At 44.4% G+C, this 20597-nt stretch overlaps 1 protein-coding gene across 3 annotated transcripts; it reads right to left on the bottom strand.

Moving 5' to 3' along the window:
- Positions 1 to 119: 119 nt before the first annotated feature.
- PAX9 (paired box 9) lies at positions 120 to 20572 on the bottom strand. Of its 3 annotated transcripts, XM_065686262.1 has the most exons (5): positions 20375 to 20572; positions 18743 to 19369; positions 16242 to 16384; positions 10948 to 11100; positions 120 to 1602 (listed from the first exon to the last, which is right to left on the bottom strand). In XM_065686262.1, the coding sequence occupies exons 1-5, from the start codon at positions 20376 to 20378 to the stop codon at positions 1348 to 1350; spliced, it is 1182 nt and encodes a 393-aa protein (XP_065542334.1). In that variant the 5' UTR covers positions 20379 to 20572; the 3' UTR covers positions 120 to 1347. The 3 variants fall into 3 exon arrangements, with proteins under 3 accessions (XP_065542334.1, XP_065542337.1, XP_065542335.1); XM_065686265.1 differs by lacking the exon at positions 10948 to 11100 and having other exon boundaries at positions 16242 to 16381; XM_065686263.1 differs by lacking the exon at positions 10948 to 11100.
- Positions 20573 to 20597: the final 25 nt, after the last annotated feature.

Here is a 20597-nt window from a genome sequence, read left to right on the forward strand (position 1 = left end):
AAGGAAAACAGGTAAATTTTCAAAGATCAGTACGTTATCTCTCCTGGGATTAAAGTTTAAAGCAAAATAACTGGCACAGAGTACTTGCCAATGGATACAGAAATGTAGAAGGGGAATTTGTTAATATTAAATAGTATCTGTGTTTGTAGCACCACCACCAGTATACCTATAAGGGAAAAAAAATGCTTCAGAACAATGTAAACTTTACCAAGAGCCATATTTTACATTCATTAAAGCAGAAATTAAAGACAACTTCCTCTTAAAAAAAATTACAACATAATCTTGGGCCAAAAATGCTGCACACAAGTGCGCCGACAGTGATGGTACAATTCTGTTCCTCAGAGGTTTTGTTGACTGACATGATTTTGTAAGCATCTCTGCACAGGCTGCACTCTAATGGCATTTTCCCCTACAGTTTTCAGTTTGTTCAGATATTTTCCACCCATTTCTGTTTTGTACGCTTAACACAAATGTGGAGCTTCACGAATCTGGAAGACTCCATATAGCTGAGGGAGAGTTACTTGGTTGGATTTCTGCCTTTGAATCTTCTGCTGAAGAGATAACTGTATTTCATGAGATGCTGAAGCATCTACTGTAGGCACAGAAACACAATGAAAAAAACCCTACCTAAACCTCATCACCTGAGGTGTTGTCACCTCACCACCTCACCACAGAAAAATAGCCAGAAAGTCAAAAACTTTTTTAACTTAGAAATAAATGTACTGGAAGGTGAAAACAAAATGCTGTCAAAAGCCTATATTTACAAATGGATAAAAACACAAAGGTATTACTACTGCCTGACGATGGCAACATATCGCGAGAATCTGAGAGCTGCCTACTGCCTCGGTTCTATATTTGATTGCCAAAACCCAACAAAACAACCAAAAGTGATCTCTTAATAGCAGTGGATTGTATAACCCTGTTGATGAAAGGGTTGTTATTTAGGCAATTGGCAAACGCCTCCGATTTAACCGCCTTTGCTGATTCAAGGCATAGAAGAATTTTCTGAAGTGACTTTTCTTTATTGATTTTACACAAATCTTAATAACAATTGCACATTTAGAAAGTCTGTGATGATTAAGAATAAATACGTGTGGTTTGACCAGGAGAGAGTGGGACAAGGCTCCACCAGCCCTTTGAGGGATGCAAGGTCTTTACTTAAAGAGCACAACACCACAGTTCTGTCAGTTTCTGATGTCTTCTGCTCTTTCAATCCTAAAAGCCTTACAGGAGACAAGTAATGAGGAGAAATGCCAGGTATCTCCAGCACAAAGAGAGCAGTTTGTGAGCCAGGTTCAGGGGACAACCACCCAGCAGGCTCGTGGTGGTCCTGGGCCAGCTCCTGCATCAGAGAGCAGAGGCCGTGACCGAGTGGCTGCCCTCCCTGGCCGTCTGCATGCCTTTGAACGCCAGCGAGGCAGGGATGTCGCAGCTGTGTGGGGACAGTGGGGTGCCTCCAGCATGCTGCCAGCCGTGACTCGCCATGTAGCCGGAGGGGGTGGCACTGTACGTCATGTAAGGTGACACTTGGGCTGGTGTTGCGTAGGGAGGCATGGCTGGTGCTGACACAAAACTGCTGACGGCAGGGAGGCCACTGGGTGCCTGAAAGGAAAGGGAAAAACATTTCTAAGAGAGTAAGACAGCAGATCTGCTGTAAAATAAGGTACCCATAAATACTGCTTGGGCTTTGTACAAGAACCAGAGCTATGGGGATGCCCATGGAGCCACCCATAATCAGTCCCCTAGATTTCAGGGGGCCAGTTGTGCTTTGCTTTTAAGGCCAGCTACCACACATGAACCCTGCACACCTCTCCCAGCAGCCTGTCCCCAGCAGGGACCAGCTGCAGACATTTAGGGAGCACACACTGAGAGCAGGGCAGGAACCGCAGAGCCTGTCCGCACACCTGCCTACCTTCCCGCAAGCTGTTGTTCATGGACTCCTTAAGCCCATGATTGCATCTAGTCATTATATTTGAGAGCTACTGCTGGAGGTATTTCTGACAAGTTTGTCCCGTCTCTCTCACTGAGCACCTTCATCCTCTTGGAAATGAGTCCTATGGGCTGGAGCAGGGAAGCTTTAATATTTACCTACCTTTCCCAAATTTTGCATGTGATGCTGGCCACTGTAGCCAGGCCCTGGCAGGCAGTGCTGTGGCAGTCTAAGCTGGGTGGTCAGCAACCATGGCCATATCAGCAGCAGGAGAGATGGACCCATCTCACCACTTTGCCAGTGCCAGCCCCAAAGGAGAGTGGGCTCAGCCCTGAGCTGCAGCGGCCATGTGCAGAACCCAGAGCAATGCTCCCCGGAGTGGGTAAGTAACAAGAAGCAGGGGAAGGTGGGAACACTTTAAATTCTTTGGTAACTGTTTGCTCAGGGCATGAGTCACAACTAGAGTAGTAGTATCATTATTATTGATGATGTCTTTTAAAAATGTGTTTTCTAGGTACTTGGGATATAGCCTTGCAAATGTTCTTTGCTCACCGTTTCTCCTGGTTTCAATGGGGCTTCTGTGCACAAAACAATTGTAGGGCTGGGTCCCTTCCTGCGAGCTATTTTCCTAGGTCCTTCCTTAGGCTGGGGAGAAGGGTTTCTATTTAAACAGAGAAGGGAGAGTCCTTCAGCCTGCCACGGTAGGATTTCACAATGAATGACTCTTTATTTAAATAAAAAGTGTTTGGTGGTTTATTTCACACCCTGTAAATGCTTCTTCAGCAGAACAGGTACAAACGAGGATCATTTATCTTGCTTAAGTTTCAATTTGGGTAGTGTTTATTTTTTTTTTTTAGGATTTGGGTAGCATTTTTCTCCCAGAAATGTTTTCTATGTGAATATGAAAGAACAGGTTTCAATTCAGAAAATCATGTAGCATCCGCCATTTTTATTTACCTGGTAGAATCGGACCTAACCTGGATCATGCAGAGTTAAAAAATTAAACAGACTTTTGTTTCTGCTAAAACTTGATGTTAACTTTTCACTTGTTCAATTCCTGTCTGGATCACACCTGCCAAATTTCCAGTATTTACCTCCATAAACGGCACTGGCCCGGTTTCAGGCACGTGAGTTTCCTACCAATGTAATTCACAGTTTCACTGGCTGGACTATCCTCTCATTGCCACTCGGGAAACCAAGCAGTAATCCTGCTGGAGTCAATATAAATGTGTACAGCAATCTAAAACAGCAGGAGACAGTGATGGGATCCCAGCCAGAAGCCTCTGATAGGTATATTAATTAGTACAAAACATACAGCTGCAGCAGCAACATAATTGTCATTCCAAATCCATAAACACTTTGTTGAAGCTGAACTTGCCTTATTCTTTGAAAATCCAAATATGTGACCTGACCTTCAACTGCAATTACACGTCCCCTACTGTGTCTCAGAATTCCACTTTAGCCTCAGCTATAAATATCAGTGTTTGCAACAGTACTAATTAATACAAACCTTCGTATAATTGCACTGTAAATTAGTACACTTCTTAAATCACATTGAAAATTATTTCACTGGATTTACTGGAAAGTAAAGAGTGTGACAGGCCCTAAAAAGCTGCTGTTCCCCAAGCTCCCTGCCTCTTCCAATGTAAAGTGCTTTTCACCTCTGCTTTTTTCTAACGAACAGCAACAAAAATCTTTGCACAGATGCAGTAGAGCCATTAAAGCCAAGTTGTAACACTGGGACATCAAAAGCCACAGCCCAAAAGTCTTCTACACAGAGAAGTACTGAATCCCCAAAGGGATCCTGGAAGGAGAAAAGACTTGGGGCAAGTCCCTGTAGAGTGTCACAGCTATTGAGACAGCACAAACCTCCAGCCTCTGAAGCTCAGAAAAGGTTTTCTGGACTTTGCAAGGCTACCTTGCTCCTCCAGTCTTGCCCACTCCCAAACACACTGGTACCAAGCGCTGCGTTCAAAGCTGTGCCTGGAAGCTCCATTTTAAGTAGGATTCCCCAGTATGAGTGGTCACGTCCCCTGAGCCCTTGACAAAGGAAGCATATGTCCCTCCAGCCTTCTGTGTTGTCACTGCTCCCCTCTACCATGTGTGGCTCTGGGAAAAGCCAAAGCCCTCCTTTGCCACAGAGAAAAGGAATGCTTCCCATATGCTGTACAGGCTGCCACGCTGTAGGATGCTCTCCAACCACCGGCACTTCCTCTTAGAGCTCTTTAGAAAAAGCATATGATCTAACAACCTTTCATTTGATAAAGAATGAGACTGTAATCAAAGCGGAGCATAGTGCTGCATTATGCCAAGGCTTGCTTGATTGCTTGATGGGTATCCCTTTGCTGAGCACCACTCCCCACCCCACCATCACACACAAAGAGTGTATGGATAAAGAAGGGCAACGTTTGGTCCTCAAGAAGTCACTTCCCACTATGTCCAATGCTGTGTCCTTGCAAAAAAAAAATCCCCGGAGTTGATGACTGTGTCCTCAATTCTGCTGAAAACTAGATGTCCTCACACGCACAACCTATCGCACAGGACCCCTGGGCTGTGCCCTGCCTGACCCCACAATGGAGCAGTGTGTGGCTGTGTGCTAGTGGGCACAGGCTAGATCTGTGTCAGGCAATGTGCTAATAAGCCACCTGTTTGCTGGTCCATTGATGCTCGAGCCCATGTCCTTGTCTCCTACAGAGAAGGTTACCAGAGGCCAGAAACTGTCACTTGACATGATTTGGGGCAAATCTGAGCTCCTGAACAGCTCACATTAATGCAGACATTGTTGATAAATATTTAATCGAATCACATATATGTTCCCCTATTTCTTTTTATCATTGTGTGGCCTTCCTAAGTGGTCTTAATGGCAAAAAGTAAAATTAAAGTCTCTGGACTGTAATTACTGGAGAAGCCCTAGTCTGTTACTGAATTACACTAGAGGTGCTACTTGAGTTGTTACTGATAAAACAGATAGGACTTGATTAAAGATTTACAAGGTTTTGTAAAACCCTAATTTAAAAGAATGCCTATCCTGATTTATAACAGACAGAACGTTTCTACCTACCTCACTTTACTTAATTTACAACTCTGATAGATGTTGTTTTTATAGTGTCAATTTAAATGTAAGAAAGATCTTGCCCTGACTACTGAGGTGGGACATGGAGGCAGTTTCCTAGGGACCACCAGTTGCGACCTGTCAAGAGCCCCCAGTGCTGGAAAGCTGTTGTCGCTGCTTCACTGAATTAATGAATCATTTTTACTCCAGTGTTACAAGGCTTTGCTGCTCAAAACCATGATCATGTGGATGCCAGTAGGTGCCTTCGGTGAAGCAGGCATCACTGGGATGGGAAAAAGCTGGCCTGGCATGGAGCACAGTTCTGTTTCAGGGGAGGTTTAAGCCATACCTGCAAAGCAGCCAGAAGCCTCCTTTGGCCCAAATTTAAAACTGGTGAAATAGAGAAAACTTCACTTTCTGTGATTTAAAACTATGCTACACAAAAAAATATCCTGATTTTCACCTCTTTCATCAGTGAAGGACTTGACCCAATAATTTTAACAGCAAGAGTCTGTACTTCTAAACAGCTGTAGATACAAAGTGTAGGTTATCAGAAGGGTTGAATCTTGCCTGTCAATCTGGCACTTTTTACAAACATGACATTTAGTTAAAATAAATGGGAGGATTAAGTTCCGTGACCCTGTATATACTGGATGAATAATTCATCCTGCAGTATTTCAATCGGAGGAAATGAACATCAAAATCTAAACATTCATAATTAGGAGTGTGAGAACCCCATGGTGTTTATGGGGTTTTAAACCCTTAGAACTTGTTTTAAGTGCAGAGCTTCTTGAACCTGGTTTTTAAGTTTTATAAATATTTTTTCCTTAATTTAAACCACTGCTTTTCTAAGGAAATCTAATTTTTTAAAGCAAGCAAACAAACATGTAGTTCTACATGAACAAGAACCTCTGCTGTGCAAGTGATAAGGGTTCCTGTTTGAAAGCACTTACTGTCTGGCTTCTACAAAGGCCAGAAAGAAGCATTTGCTCTGAACTGCTGTTTCTGTCAATGTTTTGAGACAACTGATGGAATAAGAATTTCTAGATTTTAGAGCCTAGAACACATGACCTCCCACTGATTCGCAAATTCAGTTAAATATGTTCTCCTAAAGATACCTGCAAAACAACAGCAGTGGGGTCAGGATCGCAAGCTGAGTCTAGTTCCTTTCTGCCAAGTAACTGCTGATATGCACCAGTGCCAGTGAAAGGAATATCCAGGCCAGAATTCAAAGCCAAGGTGGACGTAAAATCTTGCTTTAAGTCACATAAAATGATTCTGCTGAAACAAGTGGACTGCGTGCATTTTCACCAGTGAAGGAGTTGGTTCAGTAGTTTTAACAGAAGGAATCTTTAGTTTTAGACACTTGAGGTACAATACTAATGAGAGATTACTTTTTTGTCGTCATTTTCAGTCTGGGATTTGCGACATAAAGGGAGGTGGGTGGATGAAAGGCAAATCTAAAACTTGCCTTCAGAACAAGTAATTTCCATGTTGGACTCCTAAAAGTCAGAACAGTTCCTCTCCAACCAGAGGTAACTGCCACACGCATCCTGATTTCTGTTATGAAGGTTACGCTGGTATAACGTGTCGTACAGCTTCAGCCTCCTCTCTCCTGCACAGTAAGAAGGGAAAAGGGCACAAGCTTTCTGGACAAATTTCCCAATCAGCCCATGTCAGATAAACTACCTGACTTTTTTTTCTCCTGCCTTAGTCATATCAGTACAAGAGAAATGCACAAGGTCGATTCCACTTTCAGACATCATGGTATAAATCCAAATTCTATATTGTAATTAATTGATACTATTTTGTTTTCTTTCATCCCTTAATCTACTTTTCCTTCTCTGGCCTTTTGCTTGCTAGATATGTTCTCTCAGTATCAAAATGAGACCGTCTCCTTTGATCCCTTCCCATGTGGCTTCTATAAGTATTTCAGAAAATGTCTGAAAGTCATACCATTCAAAACCACAGACCTGTATTTATGTTAGTTATCATTAATGGCAATAATGCAAATCACCTCATGTCAGGTTTATGTGAATATAAAAGAGAGCACATTTGATACCACAGCTGGATGCCACCTCAGTTTTATAGCCCAACTCTAAAGTGAGTGTCCAAAAGAATTTAAATTATTCTTGTTTTAAAGTGATTATTTCAAATTATTTGAATCACTTGTCCATTGTAATATAATTGTTACAATATTTTTATTATATAGATAATTTATTGCATTTACTAAGAGTATATATTTTGTAGGAGTACTCTGAATGTCTACGGAAAAAAAGTGTTTCTGAAGAAACACTCCAGTTACCCAATTCACCAGCCCTAATGAGCTTGGACAATAACTCAGCCCAAACTCCCCTGCTGGAGTCAGCAGAAGTTCCCCCAAGTCAAGACTTGGGGAACACACCTCTGGTGAGTAAGGTTGCTGTTTCGTTTGTATTTCTCAATTCTAACACTGACTTGGACGAAATGAATCCTTCCTGTCCTTGGATCAGCAAACTCAGCGCGTTGCCTTGATCCTCCAGCACGGAGTCTTTCCCCAAGAGCAAATGAAACAAATCTGCAGAGGCATCACAACTGTGTTTCTGAGAGCAGCACCTCCCAGAAAAAGGGGAGTGCTGGCCATGGTTTGAGCTGCAGGATGCTACTGTAGCTCCGCAGACAGACACCCTCTCCCTGCTCATTTTTCAAAATGAAAAAACAATTTCTGGAAATGCTGAATCTTTTCTGAATGTCTTGAAAACACAATCACAAAGTAACTACTGGAGAAGTCATTTTTTCCATAGCAAGAGAAAAGCATAGCAGGCAACAGAGCTGAATAGTCCTTCAATCAGAAGAGCAAATTACCTTAAAAACCCAGAGGATATCTCATGTTCTTAGTGACGTGCACATAATCAGTAAAAAAGGTTATGGCAACAAGACTAGGAGCAATCAAACACAAACTGTGAACATAAAGGAAGCAAGCATTCTAAATCTCTCTTTTTAATTGGTGGTTAAATATGATTTATAAATCAAACCAACATATGGGGTCCCAAGGGAAGAGTAAACAAATTTTCCAAGTAAAACATCGGCAGCAGCAGGCCTGTAATGGAAATGTCATTTAGGAAAATGGCATTACCTAAAGATGTAAGTAAGACACCTATGTTTCTTTTCAGGTTTTTAAATTAATAACCTTAAACAATATTTTGGTAGAAATTGTAGTTAACTAAATTAGAACTGAATTCTGAAGCTCCTATCCAGTGCTACAGCATCAGTGGGAACAATTACATGGTCCTACAAGCACTCATTCAGATCAGTGTCCCACTAAAATTAACATATCTACACGGGTCAGAGTTACCAAAAAGATGAAGAGTTACAAAAGTGAGCATGGAGTAAATTTCTCCAACTGAAAACAGTTTTTATTGAAATTCTCTCTAAAAAAAAAAAAATTAATAAAATTGCTAAGCTGTATGTGAGTAACTTAGAGTTGGCCCTGCAAATGAGGGTTTGCTGTCTTTTTATAATGCTGGAGAAAATTCTTGCAAAAATCTTTTCATATTTGGCTACATATCCAAATTCTTAGATGGATGAACTTATTTTAGTATACATATTTCCCCTTTAATTTTCTTTTAATTTCACTGGAAGCAGAAGAGAATAAAACAGACTGAAAAATGAGGACATTGTCATTAAATAATTTTGACATCCAAAAAATCTTGAACAGAAGGGGAAAAATTTTGTAGGTATTACTTTGAAATATACGCCTTTATATTCAAGAAAGACTGAACAGTGGTAATACATTGAAATTGAGGAGCTTTTAAAATAACACATGGACAAGAGGTTTACAGTCAGTCTGCTGCTCATTTGAGCTGGGTTGATTCCCAAAAGGCTGAGCACTGAAAAACGGAAAGAAACCTTCCAAGAATAGAGAATTACAATATTTCTCTTTAACTGTAAATCGTGCGAAGCAACGCTGGTATTCTAGTTGAAGTCACAATTAAACCAAAGTTATTTGCTTGCTTGAGTCCTTTAAGATTCCAAATGTAATTAGTTACCCAATCCTATACAGTGTCTCTTGCAAAGATGCCATTTTCTTTACAGTTATTACTCCTGTTACTAAGTTCAATGCATTGCAGTGTACTGCATTAGAAAATCACACTACTTCCCTCTAAAATGATGTTCGTTCCCTTAATAATGAGCAGATCCCATTCCACATGTTTAATGCGTTTTTTTATTAACTTAAAGTTGTTTCCTTTACTTATAGGCATCCCCAGCTGCACTGAATAACACAGAAATCAGATAATATCAATTGAGTGGTTTAACTATAGTTGCAACATGCATCGAGAGCACTCTTAATTATATTTTCTTATCAAATTTTAAATCTCAGCCTCTTCAGGGAAATTAAAACCCCAGTTTTGGAAATAGTAATAGTAACCTGAATTTACACACCACCACTGAGCCTTTCCTAAAGGAGCCAGGGGCATTTTATGTCTTTCCAAAACAAACCAAAGCAGAAAAAAAAAAGAAGAAATAAAAAAAAAACAACCAAGAAACAACCAAAAACTCTTTCTCAGAGACTGAGAAATCCACTACAAAAACATAGAAAAAGAGAGGCAGGAGAAAAAGGCATGATGGAGACAAGGCAGATGAAGGTTGTTGTAAAGCCTAGGAGCCCTTCAAGAGAAAAAAGGGGAGCAAGGGTTTGAAATGCTCCTTCAGAAAAGGGATGGGTTTAGACTGTTTTCACAGTAAAGTGAGACCTACCACATACAGAACACCAAGCCCACACCAGTATGTCCACCTACAAAGTCTCCCAGACATATATTATTGTGCAAGGTCTGTAAGTTCACTGGGTGCTTGCTTTCCATTCACACTCTAGTTTAGGAAGGATTATATAAATGCCTTTCCAGTGGAGATGCTGGATCTTTGTCCTCGTTTAAACCACAACAATGTTGAGATATACTCTATTTTTTTAACTAACCTCACAACCACACTACCTCAAAGTATAGTAAAGCAAATTCTGTTTGCTGTGATGACAAAGCCTGATTTTAATTATGAAGACACAATTTAAGTCTCCCTTAGATGGATAAACTGGGCTTACAAGGACAAAAGGAAAGCTCAGAGAAAAAAAAAATCATGCTGTATATGCAAACTCCCCTGAGTAGGAACTAACAACAGATTCCAATAGTTTTAGAACAGATATGCACAATAATTCCCCCTTGGTATTTTGGTAGAATCTGGAGTCAGGCAGGGCACACATGGACATTAAGCAGGCAAATACAGTGAAAAGAATAACCATTTGCTCTTTCTACACTGATGGTTAAACCTATAATGCATTGGCAAAAGGTTCTATGACAAAATGACGTTAATATATTTAACAATATATTGTCATTTCAATATGGTGTTATTGAAATGAAACTGAGGTTGGAAGAAGGAGATTTGCAGAAACATTAAAGGTATTCTTGATATCTAGAAGCTAGGCAAATAGGGGGTCAAACTGGTAAAGTCCCTACTTTGTCCTCTGCAGGAGAACAAAGGTGCAGGGACCTCTTTGTGATCTTCAGGGAGAACCAAAACAGTGCTCCCCTTCTTCTAACAAATCTCTGAACCTGCAGAGACAGTCACTGGGAAGCTGGTAAGTTAATGAGGGCAAATCACAGACCATCAATTACTGAATGTCCATGGCCATTATGACAAGGTATGTAGGCAGTTCCTAAGAGCTGATAAATTGCCAGAACAAATTCAAATACACCATACATTCTTCGTTTACTTCCCACTCTACTGCAAGCACAAGAATTCTGAAGAGATCAACTCCTATCTAATCCCCCTGCCCCTTGCACACTGCTCCTTGGCTGTGATAGGTTATCTCCCACACTCTCACTTTTCAGTCACTGCTCCTGTTTGTCGAGGCAGAGCTCCTGGTGGGTTGGGGCCCTTGGAGAGCACAGGGTGCTCAGAGTGCAGTTTGAGTGTCATTATACCATTCACTCACCTCTCTGACTTTCTTTATTAGTTTCATCCCGGTGGAGTGCCCTGAAGCCATGTGGGTTGGTGGGCAGGGCACTGTGTTTTGGCCGTGGAAGCAGGTGGCCAGTAAGAGGCAGGTCTCACAAATGGGGTTCGAATGGGGTGCCATCCAGATCACCTGGGAAGGAATCGGGTGCATGTAGTGGGATCAGCTCATGCCCCTCACCCACAACATGCAATGACATGGATGCCTAGACCTCGAGCAAGCCATCTTAGTGACAGTGTTTTAATAAGAGGCGCTCTTTTAATAAGAGGCACTGGTCTGGAGATCCTAATGAGAGTGACACAGGACCAGACAGTCTCCAAGCCAAAGTATGAACCCCTGCACCGGACAGGAACTCTTCTAACAATACCAGTACTACAGCAAGAAAGCAAATAAACAACTCTCCTCAACACATTTCTTCTTTCCTTACAGTGACTAGTGAGAAGCGGAAGGTCTGGACCTTTACCATTGGTGGATTTTGCACAGACCCATAGCGGGACTAAAACTGTTGGAATCCTGAGTTAGAATATAACATGGCAAATAATATATCTGATAATTATTTTTTTCAATAAATAATCTGTGTAAAAGGGTCATGTAATTGTTCATAACACTTAAGGTTACATTTTCACCTTATTCCCAGGGAAGTTACCATATGTTGTGGGTTCTAGGCATTGCAGATAAAAACAAATACAGATGCTTTGGCTACCGCATATACAGCTCATTGTTCATCTACAATCAAAGATCAGGAACTAAATATTTACATTGCCTACATTTTCTGTGCAAATAATTGCCCAGAATTGCACCCACAATTATTTGCAATCACTTGCTCTAAAACGGAGCCTTCCTTTTATGTGCTTACAGCATACAAAGCTCATGACCCCAGTCAGAATACACCCAAAGGACAGGGAGGGTTATTCCAGTGAAGCCAAAAACTCAAGCCACCAACAGCTGATGAAGTTCAGCTGAGACAGAGGTGAAGTGGTTGCTACCTTGGGATCTGACAAGAATGTCAGAGGAAGACTTCACTCAAACTCCATTCACACACTGAATTAGGGAGAGTGATTTCAGCAACTCCGGCAGGCTTGTGCTCAGGTCTCCAAACAGCGTACCCTTCCTCAAGAGTGAGCTTGCATAATTACGTGCTCTTAGACAGCCTCCCCCCCCAGTTACAGACTTTTTCCCATTAGTGAGTATCAGCTCCCTTTGGCAATGTGCACATCTGCTTCCTGCAGTGCATATAGCAAATAGTTAAGGAAAAAAAATATATCTATTTGCCTCAACAGCCCATACAGGCACGCATCAGGTCTTCTGCATTTTCATACATGTGTGAACACAAACCACAATCCTTATTCACTCTGCACATCTGTGATGTCAGTCCAGAAAGTCATGAGCATCAGATGTCTGAAAACTGAATTTTAAATATGATACATACTTATTAAATATTTTAATTTCAAATACAGGGTTCAAATGGGTATATATTTCAGTAATTTCAGCTGCTTTTTTTCTAATTAATGCAGCTTTCAGTGTAGCCGTGTAATGCATAAAATACTCAGAATATTCATCCTTTGCATTAATAATACAATTATTTGTAGAAGCCATCCCCCCAACACCACCCTGAATGTGCATCTCTGTACATACACTGCAGTACAACTGAGCTTTGTATGAAATGTGTATGACCCAAAACTATCAAGCTCTCAGAAAAATGTATTTTCCTTCTCAGTTTCTCTGATTCACAGTCACTGTTTGCAAAGCTGTATGACAAATATGTGGATATTATGCAACAGGAAAATATAATGCAGTTGCTTATGCATAAACAATAACTTGGGACATCAGGTAATTAAAAATGAATAGAAACTTGACAAGGCATCTCTGTGATTTCCTAGGGAACATTTGGTACAGAATCAGTCTGCTAGGCAGAGTTTCAACTCCTCAGACCCAAATACCAAACAACATTGCAAACAAAGGCCATAGAGACACCAGAAAATTCATAATACTTAAAGTGAAAAATGTTCTACATCCAGAAGTTCAGTTATATGTTAAACAAGTGTGACTGTGTATTGCTGAGGCTAAATTGTGAAGTCTTCCTGCCCCTTTTGTGGAGTCCTTTCCTAGAACAAATTCCTACTAATGCATGGGGCGAAAGGGTGAAATGCAGCCATTCTAACCCATTGCAGAGACCAGCCTGGCTGCCAGCTGACAAATCTGGGATGTCGAATAAGAGTTTTGCCTGAAAAAAACCCTGTGGGATCCCGCATGTTAAAACACAGCTTATCATTTAAAAAGAGGGATCAGATAAATGTATTTTAAAAGTACAGGAGACCCTGCTCTTTGGGCTCAATTTTTCTGGTCTTTGTCATGCAGAGGGACTTTCCAGGGGATTACTTGAGAAGTAAAATATTCTTTCATAACTAAGGCTAGGTAACAAGTCTTTCATTCACCTAGTAGCTATGGAGCTATTTGCAAGCTGTGGACAGGTGAACCTTGAATGTTGCTGATGGTTAAAATGTATAGCTAATATTTGTCGGAAACAGCAGAATTCCCTCTTGCTCACACAAAATCCTTTGTTAATGTGCTTCAGAGCACATTCCCTCTGCTCCTGGTGTGTAATTGGAAAGCCTACGTAAAACATGCACGCTTGATTCCCTGCTGCTCCGCTCCTCTTGTAGGCACGTTTGACTTCGGTAATACAGACATAAAACTGGAATATTAGAGAACAGTCACTTCTCTTCTCTAGGGGAAAAGTGCTGTCTGCCTTCTTAAGACCCAGCTTTTGTAATGAGCTTTGCCCAAAGGAGATGGAGAAAGTAACATCTACCCTGAAGTCCAAAGACAGAGCCTATTTCACCGTAATCCTTCTAGCATATTAATTATGACTGTGGCTTCCCCATTCTTCCACCATTCCAGATATCGTTTTGCTAGGTTCTCACAAATGAACCAGTGTTCTCTCCTGTCCCTTGCTCATCCATTTACACCCAAAGCAGTATACATTGCAAGAGATTACAAAAAGATCCAAGGAGGTCAGAAACTTCTGGCAAGACTTTACTGTCACAGGCTGTCACCCCAGACTCACTGCCCTTCAGCCAATGGACAGCTAGTAAGTCAGTGCTACGAACAGCAAGAATATGGTTCATAAATTTCACTTTCCACCTGGTTGGAACAAATCTTTTGGCAAAAATATCAGTGCAAAAACTGGAAAAAAGAAAAAAAGGAAAAAAAAGTCACAGTTTCACATCCTTATTTTTTCTGAATACCTTCTAAATTAGCAAGATAATAAATTTGTGACAGATGAAGCAACTGATATACATGTGAATGAGTTCTCTGGTAACCAAGTCTGAATACTACATTAATAGATTGGTTTATATGTCAGCATTTTCCAAAGCCAGCTTCTGTTTACCCATATTATTAAGGGACAGGAGTGAAGGGGAACCTTGTCTGTGCCTTCTCTTATTGAGCAGGGTACTGAAAATGACCTTTTGAATAAATATTTTTTAGCTTTTCTGCCCTTTCAAACTCTCTGGACAATGTATTTCAATAAATGAATTCCATTTTATTAATAGCAATTTGCTTCATTTTAAAATAACAAAGATGTCTATATTACATTTATCAGGTGATCTTTCAGGCTGAACAAAAACTTTAAGACTGATCTTGTCAGCAGAACAGGGATATATTATGAAGACAAAAGCATAAATATTGAGAGTGAAAAAAGATAAAAATAGTTTCTAGCACCAGCATCGAGAATAACCCAATTTACATAACAATTATTCCTCAACACATCTGTTGAGGTAAATGAAATTCCAACAAAGGCTACGGGGTATAGCCTATGAGCCGGATCCTGTGAATATTTCAGCAGAATTATATGCAGAAGACCCAGCCTGGAACCTAGGACAACACAGCCGCAGTACAGCTGCTCTTAACAGAACAGTGACAAGCAGTTTCCATTATTTTTAGTAAGACTGCTAGCACTTTATTGTTTCATTTTTACAGAAAATTGTGGAAGGATGAATATTAACACTAAATGTAACTCTATCTTTAACCATGAAGGGATGGCTATAATATGGTGCACATCCTCTGTGATACGAAATGAACAGAATAATAATGGGACAATAGAAAAATGTAACACAAAGAGAACAGGACATCATTAAGGGTGGCATATTGTTTGTAAGGCAATACATGCAGTGAAGTGGTTGTCCACTTTTGGGGCCTACAGTAATTCCCGCTCTGCCTCCTTCACCACTCTGCACGCATTCCCATAGTTTGCGCTCCACATCTTGAATTCAAAACGGTCTGATTCATCTACCCTCAGCACCACATACTACAAAAGTCTCCTCGACATGGAATCCAAAACCAGACACAGAACTCCAAAAATATGTCCAAAACCTCTGTATTTGAATGGGAACACGCTACACAGAGATCATGTTTTTTCCTCGACTTCATTATGAGCGTAACAAATGAATGGCCGGGAACTCGATGTATCTGAGAAACCTCTGATGCGTTTTGAAACGCTTCCATCTCATGGAAAAAGAGTTTTCGAAACCTGTGCTTTCCCAATGAGTAGCAGTTCAGCCTTTTATAGCTTTTCTCCTGGCATGGGATTTGATTAGCAAGTACAAAGATTTAGACAGAGATTTATTAAGTAACAGTTATATTGTGTTGTAATTAAAACGTAGGAAATTCGCAGTCTACTTAAGCGTTTAAAAAAGCTTAATGTAGGAAGCAATTACACCTCATTTTCAAATTATTCTCCTGCCTACAGAGCACGCTGCGGACAGCGTAAACCGCGGCTTCGAGGGCGGCGGCAGCAGGACGTGCCCGCTGGTGCGGCCCCGGACTGCACGGCCGGGCCCGGGGCTGGGGCAGAGCCCCGGTGGGCGGCGCGGCGGGGTCCGGGAGGCGGGCGGCAGCTGGCGGGGGTCGGAGCGCTGCGACTTTCGAATGTTTGCTGTGCGGTTGTGCCGGGCGGAGGGGGGGCAAAGCGGGAGCTGCCCGCCCCGCCAGCCCTGCGCCCGCCGGGGGCCTCTCGGGCAGGAGAAAGGCGAGCTGGGGGTGCCGGGGGGCTGCGGCAGTGTGCCGAGGGAGGGAGCTGAGAGAGGAGCGGAGGGGGGAAGCCAGGCTTTTTCCCGACGTCGGCAATCTTTGCGGGCTCGTTTGCAAACCAAAACTGAGGGAAGGCCGGCACCGGCTCCAAACCAAGAGTGGCAGCCCGGGCAAGGGCCGCAAGCCCGAGGCGGAGCTCAGGGGCCCTGTGCACCCCCGCCCTCCTGCCCCTCTCTCTTTACCTGGCTGTACTTGGCCTCCTGCTCCAGGGAGCTCTTCTCCAGCCCATTCACGGCGTGCTGAGCGGTGGGAGGAAAGCTGTTTCGGCCCAGGCTGCTCCATTCCTCCACCTTGGGGCTGGGGTAAGGAGAGGTGTCGCTTACTGCTGGGAAACATGGGGGGAAAGAGGGGTTAGAGGCAGGAGCCTGAGTGCAGAGAACTTCGCTCCGAGCTGGAAATTGTTCCCTGTCCCCACTGGACATAGCCTGTGGGACAGAGCCTGTCCCTCGCCCGCTACACCTCGCTAACGCCGCGGGGGAACCCCTAGAGAGGTGATCCCGGGGGGGAAAAAGGTCCCTTCTTGCAGCAGAAGACAGAAGTCGCCAGCAGAGTTGCTCGTCCCAGCGCCCCTGCACAGGAGGGAAGGGCTGACCCGTGGCACTTGTCCCCAGGGATCTCCTAGGGGGATTCACGGGAATCACCTCGGATGTGTGCGTGTGCTAGTCCAAAGACAAACCATATCCCCTGTTAGAAATCACAGTGGCACGGCTGCAGATGAACCAGCCTCCAAACAAGTTTGGGAAGGGGGGGGGGGGGGAACAAAGGAAAAAAGAAAAAAAGCAACAAAACAAAAACAAACAAAAAAAAAAACCAACCCAATAGGAAAACACAACAAACGAAACACAAAAATAAATTAAAATTTAAAAAGTAAAAGAATGGAAAATTAAAAGGGATGAAGAGAATAAAGGGAGGGGGGAGGGCGAAAGTCCTGTTATTTACACACACATGAGCCCCGGTGCAGGAATAACGGGCTGTGTTGCAGGGGGGCGAATTCCCGGGGCCGCCGAGGAGTGGAGTGGAGTGGAGGAAAAAGGGGTTTTGGGGGGCTCCCCCAAGCGAGGCCCCGTCGGAGTCTGCGGGGCTGCGGTGCCGGCTGAGCCGCCGTGGGAGCGGGCTGCCTCGCCGCACCGCTTCGCTCGGCCCCTCGGCAGGGCTGGGGAAAGGCACATATCTGAAGTTGTCTTAAGAAATTGAGCTCTCTCGGTGAGCGCCCTTTTCTGCTGATCTCACACTTTCCCATGAATAGGGGCTTCCTTTCCGTGTCAGCAAGGTCAGTTTATCCTATAAATCAAGGGCGAGCAGCCCCCATCTGCGGCATCGGCCGTGCAGCAGCCCTGGGTCTCTGCTGAGAAGGGGGGGGGGGGAGGTTTTACACTGCAGAAAGATGTGTGCAGCTCCGAGGTCTGAGGGAGACGGGCAGATACCGAGGCACCCGGCGTTACCGTCAGAGGCCCGCCTGCCTGCCAATATGGTGTTAATAAAAGAGGAACTCACTAAAAAAAGGAAAAAAAAAAAAAACAAAACCCAAAACCAACCAACCTCCATTTCTCCTGTGACGGTAATGGTCTCTTTCTTTTTAATGTTCATTGCCAACACTACCCTTCCCCAGAACAGAGCAGAGATTACCAGGTGTGTGTTTGTTAAAGTCGACTCAGAAACACAATTGCTTGTGCCAGTGTGGTCTGAGGATAAAATTCACATCGTGAAGCAGAGAGCGAGGAAGGGCAAAACTTGTATCTTTTTGTATGTATGAATATAAGTAAAATATACTTATGTGCATGTGTGTTACTTAGAAGAAAATACCACCTTTTTGAGGAAAGAAAAATAAAATTATTCTGCAATGCCTGAAGGATCAGTTTGCATTTGAAGTGCTTCTGGAACCGGATTGTTGCCGTTAAAAAAGGGCAAAAAACAAATCACAGCCCACCCCCCCACCAGCTAACTGGGAGGGAAGAGTAGGACACAGAGATCGCTGTAGGCAAAGGTTGATTATACTGTTGTTTTAACCACTTTCACTGCCCGAGACCGAAATGGAAAAAATGTCCCTTCCTCTGCCGCAAAGCGTAGCGAGCTGCTGGGAGACGCGACGCAGTTGCCAGGCGGAGAAACAGAAAGAAGGTGTAAGGGATAAAAGAAGAGAATTCTGGGGCTTTTTTTCCCTGGACCACCGCTTCGGAGGAAAATACACCATCAGAATGAAAGCAATTAGGTGACATTTGAACTTCCTGCCGGAGCAAATTTGGCCTGATTGCGAAAACTAGAGAAAATGGACTTCCCAGTAACGCCAAGGCGGCGCCTGTGACCGGAGGGCGGCAGCGAGCCTCTGCCAAGGCCGGGCTGCCGCGGGGCTGGAGCTCAGAGCCCCTGGGGTCGCCGCACCCCGGGCCCTTCCCTTTCTGCCCCGGTAGCCACTGCTGGGGTCACAGCGGCAGCGCTGAGGGCCGGGATGTACCGCCTGCTGATTCCCCGGCAGCCCCCTCCGGGCAGCCGATCAGCCTGCGTCCTGAGGGCGCACCCTCCGGTAAGCTCAGCGCCGGCCTCGGGCTGGGGGCAAAGGCGGGAGGCGCCCGAGACCAGCCACAGAACCTCGTCCTTCCCACCCTCGGAGAGGCAGGAGCTCAAGAGCAGGGGACAGAAAGGAGATGGCCCTGTCTGGCTGCCCAGGTTCCTTCCCCATCCTCACCTTGGTCTGTGATGGAGCGGATCCCCAGGATGTCCGTCACCGAGTGGGAGGATGGCCATGTCCTGGGCATGGCCATGGTGCTGGGGAGCGCTGGCACCCCAGGAGGGGTGGGGACCTTGGCTCCTGCAGCAGCGATGGGGCTGGGGTAGGAGTAGATGTGGTTGTAAGGCAGAGCAGGCTGTGGGGGTGGCGGGTGCTGCTTGTAGGACTCGTAGTGACTCTGCTGAGACAGGTTCCCGATTTTGTTTCGGAGGATGCGGCTGATGGAGCTGACCGACGGCACGTTGTATTTATCGCACACGCCGTCTGCCAGCAGGCGATCCCGGATCTCCCAGGCGAAGATGCCCGGATCCCTTTGTTTGTAGGTCCGGATGTGTTTTACCACCGTGGGGGTGGTGACCCGAGGCTTGCTACCCCCGATAGCCCCCGGCAGGATGGAACCCGTCTCGTTGTAGCGAGCCAGGATTTTGCTGACACAGCCGTGGGAAACGCGGAGCTGCCGGCTGATGTCACACGGTCTGATGCCCAGTTGCGCCAGCTCCACAATCCGCAGCCTGATGGCATTGGGCAGGGGTCTGCCATTGACAAACACCCCCCCGAGCTGGTTCACTTCCCCGAAGGCAGGTTCTGTAAGCAAACGCACAAACACAGCCGTCGGACACGGCGAATGGCTCAAAGGGGGCTCCTGAACTGCTTCTCATTGCGAGGTAGATGTCACAGCCTGGAGATACCCTGGAAACCCCCTGCACGCTTCGTTAGAATAGCGGGATAGCCCCAGAATTGAGGCTGGGAAAAGAAGAAAAGAAGGAAGGGAAAGAAAGGAAGGGAAAGAAAGGAAAGGAAAGGAAAGGAAAGGAAAGGAAAGGAAAGGAAAGGAAAGGAAAGGAAAGGAAAGGAAAGGAAAGGAAAGGAAAGGAAAGGAAAGGAAAGGAGGAAAGAAAGGAAAGGAAAGAAGGAAAGAAAGGAAAGGAAAGAAAGAAGGAAAGAAGGAAAAAAGGAAAGAAAACTCAGTGGCAACAAATGTCGCAGCTCTCCAGACTATGCATTAAGCATATTGAAAAAAAAACACATTCCAGAGATGAGAAACAAGGTCGCTCCAACAGACAAATCAGCTTTATTGCCATAGGAAAAAGGAACATGAAGAAAACAAAAAGAAAAGAAAAACATTTTCGAAGACGGGGGAGGGGGAAGAAGGAAGAGTAGTTAAGGAAATTGTTTTACATCTTGGGAGAGGCAAGGGCGGGCAACGCGGTGCTTCTGAGTCGCGACTAAGTTTTTAAAGACCGTTTCTGGTGCTGTTAGCGCCTCTCGCTTAACAGCACAATTACACCAGGCTGTAAAACAAACGTGCTAAAATGTTAACTACTAAGATCGGTGTCAGGAATAATATACAACGTGCCACGGGCTCCAGCCATCCACTCGGCTGCGATCCGGCCTCGCACTCGCTTAATAACATTAATAACAAACCAAGCAAGTCACAAACCCTGCTCCTGACCCTTAACGTGTTCTTACAACTTGTACGAACACGAGCAAAGTCAATAAGGGAGCTGAGGCGGCGGCTCATGACGGTGCACGGGCGCTTCCCCCTCTCTTGACAGCACTTGAACCCTCCTGCGGCTCCCGGCCACTTACCCATTCCTCCGAGCGGGACACCTCTGAGGCTGCCCTAAATCCCAGTCGGAGACCCGTGCCCAGAGACAGGCTCCCAGCCTCCCGCGCTCCCGGCTGCACTAGCTCCCGCGGCTCTTTGAGCTCCACCGAGAAGGCAGCAGGGGCGGGAGGGAAAAAGGACTACAAGAAAATCTACTTCCCGAGGAGAGAGCCTTGACTTCTGCATTTCAACCTCAGGGCAACG

This window comes from Lathamus discolor, chromosome 6, assembly GCF_037157495.1.
Source record: "Lathamus discolor isolate bLatDis1 chromosome 6, bLatDis1.hap1, whole genome shotgun sequence".
In the NCBI taxonomy this organism is placed as follows: domain Eukaryota; kingdom Metazoa; phylum Chordata; class Aves; order Psittaciformes; family Psittacidae; genus Lathamus; species Lathamus discolor.

Excerpts from the sequence above, each read along its gene's own strand:
- PAX9 (XM_065686262.1), bottom strand. Across the intron at positions 11,101-16,241 it reads AGGAGGCCAAGTACAGCCAG|GTGATCTGGATGGCACCCCA; the intron begins GTAAAGAGAGAG and ends ATTCCTTCCCAG. Across the intron at positions 1,603-10,947 it reads TAATAAAGAAAGTCAGAGAG|GCACCCAGTGGCCTCCCTGC; the intron begins GTGAGTGAATGG and ends CTTTCCTTTCAG.